The following is a 6,000-nucleotide window of genomic DNA, read 5'->3' as shown; positions in this document are numbered from 1 at the left end:
TCATTTTGTCTTGCCCTCCCTTGTATATGCCAGGCAAGTGCTCTACTACTGAGCTACATTCTTAGCCTAGCATGAGGCTTAGGGTTAGGGTTGAAAATGATCTACTAACAGATTTCATATGGCTTAGTCTAGAATGGTTGAGTAAGTGGGTGGACGAATAGACTGGCAGATAAAATAGGTATTAGGTGTGTAGACTGATTTAGAATTAATTTTTAAAAACAAACCTTGTTCCCTGAAGAGCAGTACTTAACTGAGAACGCGAGCACTGTGATTTCCAGGCCTCTTAGCTTAGCTATCAGGAGCGTGATCTTTATTCCTGGGCATACAGCACAGCCTTGCTCATCACAGAGTTCCTAGTAAAGGGGAGGGGCCATGGTGGACCCCAACCCACCCACTCCACAGTGCAGCCCTGCCAGTCCTACAGTTGGAATTTTCTGCCTTTCACTCTGCAGAGTGACCTCCTATCATCAAGGCTGTGTTGTTTGCTCCTCTGGGCAGTAGTCACTCATTGAGGGAGCACCTGACTCTGTCACAGCTGTCTGGCAACTCTGCCTCCTCCTTGGCTTGAGTTCATCCTCCTTATAGCTCTGACCACTCCTATGCTCCCCCTTTTGCAGAAGGAATCCTAAGGAAAGGTGCCAAGCTCTTCTTCCGCCGGCGACACCAACAGAAAGACCCAGGCTTGAGCCAGTCACATAATGACCTGGTATTCCTGCAGCAGCCAGAGGGGAGGCAGAAGAAGGGGGCGACCCTCGGCCGGCTCCTGAACAGAAAGCTGCTTACCAGGCACAGAGGCAAGCACACCATGAATGGAGCACCCAGAGAGCCCTACATATAGCCCAAGTCACCTTCTATCCTCACAGCTGGAGGATGGGGACAGGAAGGCCCCCACCAGAGCAGCAGGAACCAATACCATCAGATGCCTGTTTATCTAGCTTGGATTTTTTTTCCCCAATAATTTTGTCTTTTAAAGGGAAAAAAACCAATCTGTGTGTATGGCTAGGAAGTTTCCCCTGAGAAGACTGATAACGCAGTCCAGTTTGCTACCAGATACTGTGTGTCTGGCTCCAGCTTCACCAAGCCATCAAAGCGCTGAGGGGGAATATAAGAGGGAGACTTGCATCATTGAAGCCATGTGTGATCTGATGGACTATGGATGGTAGGCAGGAGCGATCCCAGTCCACCTACTTCTTCCTCTCTCCTGAAGGACTATTGGAGTTCATGTCTGGACCATGTCATGAGGGAGAGGTGTCCCTCTGGGCTGTTGCTATGAGCAGGATGGGCTACCTCACCTAACTTGTTGTTTAGAATTAAAAAGTGCACCTGGTCCTGGGGACAGGGGTATGGATATAGGCAGGAATTTTGACCCACAGGGAAAAAAATAGGAAAAGATGTGCTTTGACAAGTGCAAGGTATTCACCTTTGATATTAGCCATAGAAATTAAAAATGTATGCAAGTACTATGTGTGTTCTATGCAGATTGTGCCAGGCACTTCCAGATTTACTATAGCCTTCTTGCAAGTGGAGGTGTAGAAATTCAGATGTGTTTCTTTGTTTCTTATGTCTGGGGCTGTGTTTTTTTCCATAGTGCAGACAGTATGCTAAGCTCAAATATGCTGAGGCTGATATCAGGAGCAATGAATGACAGCTTATAGGACATGACCATATATATATGTGTGTGTGTGTGTATGTGTGTGTGTATATGTGTGCGCATAAATATATATATATAAGTATATATATATGTATATACACACATATATACACACATATACACATATACATATATATATCTTGCCAAATATAGCTAACAGCCAAAACAAAGAACTTTTAGGGCAACTGAGGAGATTACCCTGTATCTCAGGTCCCCGTTAGTCTTAGGTGTAGAAGTTCTATAACAATGGGCCAAACTTGCAGGAATTCTTTTTAGGGGATCTTCAAAATTCTACTGTGAACAGAGACTTCTGGTCACATTTTAGGGTATTCTGGTTTTGGTTTACTCTGGGAAAATTATAAAGTTGGCACCTGGCTTCAGTGTCCCCACATAAGGTCTGTAAGGTGCTGCCCTACCTAATCTGTATGCCTGCCATTGTGGGTTCACTGAAGCTCAGAACCCTCCAGAGACATCGTCTTTGGGTTAGGGTGTCCATTTTCTTCCTCCAGCAGTGGAAAGACTGACAGTAAAACCTGTGAGCGCGGTCACTGATATGAAATCAGTGAGCTCCTTCTGCCATCTTCTGTTCATTAGAAATTGTATTTCAGGGACAAAGTCACTGTTGACCAAAAATGTCTGATAGCCAACATTATAGGAAAATGTTTTTATTTTCTATTTTTTTGTTTTAGCAAGAAAGATTTGTAAACTCCATTTAGAAATCCTTTTCCTTTCTATTATTTTCCTCCATTCTTGGGATTAAACCCGTATCTTTGTGCACACTAGACAAGCCCTTGTCCACTGAACTATTCCCCTGGCCCTCTTGTCACTTTTGGTCATTGTAGTCGTCAGGATTTTACTGCTGGGAACAGGATTTTACCATGACCAAGGCAACTCTTATAAAGGACGAAATTTAATTGGGGCTGGCTTCCAAGTTCAGAGGTTCAGTCCATTATCATCAAGGAGGGGCATGGCAGCACCCAGGAAGGCATGGCACTGGAGGAGCTGAGGGTTCTACATCTTGTTCAGAAATCAGCTAGGAAACACCTGGCTCTTTTGCTCTGGGCAGAGCTTTGAAACCCACACCCACAGTGATACACTTCTTCCTCCAAATAGTGCCACTCCCTGGGCCAAGCATACCCAGACTCCACAATCACCACCATATCATAATTGTTGTCATTATCCGGCTAAGGTTTTACTAAGTTGTTGCCTGGGCTGCCCTGTAAGTAATTCATTCTGTAGCCCAAACATACCTTGAAACTCTGATTCTCCTGCCTTCGTCTCCCAAGGCGCTGCGAGTACTGAGCCTGGGCCCAGTGGACATTACTTTCAAATAAACATTTGAAAATTCTTGATGGGTGTGGTGGTACAGGCCTGTGATCCTAGCACTTAGAAGGTGGAGAGAAGAGAGAGTTAGCTACACGAGACTCCCCTTCTCAAAACAAACAACAACAAAAATAGAAGAAAAAGAGCCTGGAAGACTCTTAAGGAGTTCTCAGATGACTTTGAAGACATATTTTACACATGCTTTGTCTTTACAGATCACCAAATGTTATTTACTGCAGAGTTCTAGAGTGATCCATCAATACTAAGTTGGTTCCCACAGCCAGTAATCACTACTACTTTTTGGGAACAGAAGTGATTAAATGCAGTGCTTGAAGTATTGTTACTCTACAGAGTCTGCAGAATTGTGATCTGTAGCTGTCAATTCCCAGAGACTGCAGGGTGCCGGGAATTGATTCTGATGCCGTATTTTCAGCATAGAGCAGTAGCTACAACATGCTTGGGGCCAGAAGTATTTCAGACTTCTTTTGGATCTGGGGCTATCTTGATAAGACTTTACCATCTGAGCATCTCTGCCTCCCAAAATAGAAGAATTTCAGAACTATGAAACCCTTTGGACAGTGTGGTGCGTTAAGAGTTTTGTGTTTTAGACTTTTGGGTCAGGGATGCTCAGCCTATGCGGGTTTTATTGGTTTTGGCATTTAGGTTAAGTCTATTCAAGTGTGAAGTTATCAGAATTTTAGGTTATACTTTCTCTCAGCAAGAACAAAAAAAGAACAAGTGATTTTTAGCCATCCTAGCCCATAAACGACTCTGTGAGCATCCTGCTCCTGGCTTCCCAACCACATGTGAGACCTGCTTCCTCTAGGGTCTCCACTGAGTAGCCTTTGCCAGTGGTGAGTACCATCACAGCAGAGTGTGCAGAGATGGGGGACACAAACAGGTAGCCTCAAGGGAGTAGCCTGAGGAGACGGGCCTTCCTCGTGCCATGAAATCCCTCTCCAAGCTGTTTATCCACTTCTGTTTCTTCATAGTGTAGGGTAATTATGTTGAAATGAACATCATTAAGGTCATTACCAGGTGCCGACAGCACACATTCGTAAGTCAGCTCCGTCCAACAATCTCCACTACGTTCTTTGTGGCTTCAGTTTCAGTCTCAAAATGTTTGGCAGAGTGCTAGTTTTAAAGCAGTTTCTCATGAACACTAATCCACGTGTCTGTGAATCTGGAAGCAGAACTCAGGTTGGCTGGAGTTGGCCACATTTCCCCTGTCCTTTGTGCAGTGACTGAATAGAGCTGTTTGTGTGATGTTGGTGTAACGGTAACAAAACTAGGGCTCTCTTGCTCTGATTGAAAACACACTATCAACAAGAGGATTTAGACAAAGCACTTTATTTTACATTTTAGCTTAGGTTTAACACTAGCCCTGCTTCCTAACTATGGCTACTTGGCCATTTATTGCTAACCAGTTCCAAATCAGATTTTTGCTTGGGTTTTCCCTGACCACATTTACAGAATTTTTTCTTTTATTCTTTCTCTTTTTTCCTTTTTTTGTTTTTTGTTTTATCGAGACAGGGTTTCTCTGTGTAGCCCTGGCTGTCCTGGAACTCACTCTGTAGACCAGGCTGGCTTCGAACTTAGAAATCTGCCTGCCTCTGTCTCCCAAGTGCTGGGATTAGAGACGTGCGCCACCACCGCCCGGCAACAGAAAATTTTCTTATGCAGAAAGGGAAAGATTAATTTACCTTGCTGCCACCCAAAGTGGTGTTTTCTTTGGTTAATAAGCTCAGGGCTGTCAATCTTGAACTTTCAAAGTTCAAGTTGATAGATGGTAGAAGGCAAAATGTGTCTGTCATAGAAACAAGTGTGGGCACTGACTGACAACCAGGCACTGTCTTCATGATCCCAACAGGTAAAAGCACCTGCACAGGGACAAAGACACTGCTCAAACCAGCAGTGCAAGCTCCTGTCACCTCTGGCTCTTTACAAGAAATGTCCATGTCCTGTGTGTAAGTAAGTTTTGGGGTCACCAAGCTGCCTGGATCACTTTGCCGATGGTGGGGTGAAGGTGTGACTATCCCTCAGGCTGTAAGCGGTGGCTTTCTGCTTACTGTCATGCCAAATCTCTATGGCAAAGAGAATAGACGTAAAGGCTTCCCAGGTGTGTGGTGAACCTGAGGCTGGTGTGTGGCATTTGGCATCTGTGAAAATGATTGTATCTGTTACAAAAGACATGGGGGGGGGGGACAGGATGCCATGCAGTGAGACATGGCTGGAACTTTATTGACCTCTCAAGAAATAAATGTGCCCACGGAAAACTTTAAGCTGAGTTGTTTCCAAGTGCTGGGTTGTCCTAAGGGTACCAGAAGCCTCTCTGATGTTTGCACTACTGCCATCCTTTGTCCTTTTGTATGACTGGCCATCACAGCCAGGCACAGAAAAGGTGTACTAATACCTGCAAGCATCTCATCCCCTTTGTGGTCTCCCGTTTCCATGTCGTCTTCACTTTGCCCTGCCATAGGCACAGACAAAAGCATTGCATTTGGAGATGCTGCGTCGAGGAACCACCAGGGAGGCCATCTCAGACTTGCTCACTCTTCAGCCCTATTCAGCTGCTTGCCTATGGGACAGCATGTGAGGTGGCCAGCCACTGTCATCTGCCCTTCAGGATGAGTCACCTGAGCCAAGCCCCATCCATTTTCTGCAGCAAAGGTGGCATCTATCTGTGCCTGTGATAAAATTCCCCGGCAAGAAGCAATTTAGGGAAGAAAGTGTTTATTTTGGCTCATAGTTCCAGAAGGATTAGAGTCCATTATGGCAGAGAAGGCATGGCAGACATCAGAGAAAGCTGTGGGTGGAGCGGGATGCTGGCTGATTACATTGTCATTCACATACATATGGGAAGTGAGGCAAGACTATGAACCCAGAAAGCCCAATGGTGTACTTCCTTCAGGAAGGCTGTACCCCTAAAAGTGGTAGTTCTTAAGCTGTGACCCCTTTAGGGGTTAAATTCTCTTTCACAGGTGTCACCTAAACATTAGGTTAGCAAATTTACACAGCAAATTTGC

The 6,000-nt window shown here is 45.0% G+C and overlaps 1 protein-coding gene across 6 annotated transcripts in view; it reads left to right on the top strand.

The window, feature by feature from the left end:
* C2cd2 (C2 calcium dependent domain containing 2) overlaps window positions 1–3,003 on the top strand; it is a 65,498-nt gene extending 62,495 nt beyond the window's left edge. For 3 of the 6 annotated variants that reach the window (XM_031364575.1, XM_031364569.1, XM_031364574.1), the window contains one exon: window positions 618–3,003. In XM_031364575.1, coding sequence (XP_031220435.1) covers window positions 618–838 — 221 coding nt within the window. In that variant the 3' untranslated portion in view covers window positions 839–3,003. The remainder of the gene's footprint in view (window positions 1–617) is intronic. The other 3 variants (XM_031364572.1, XM_031364570.1, XM_031364573.1) reach the window with 2 other exon arrangements.
* The last annotated feature ends 2,997 nt before the right edge of the window (window positions 3,004–6,000 follow it).

Source organism: Mastomys coucha, unplaced genomic scaffold (genome assembly GCF_008632895.1).
Source record: "Mastomys coucha isolate ucsf_1 unplaced genomic scaffold, UCSF_Mcou_1 pScaffold12, whole genome shotgun sequence".
In the NCBI taxonomy this organism is placed as follows: domain Eukaryota; kingdom Metazoa; phylum Chordata; class Mammalia; order Rodentia; family Muridae; genus Mastomys; species Mastomys coucha.
Note: the sequence above shows the minus strand (reverse complement) of the source record. Positions and strands in the feature narration are given on the sequence as shown.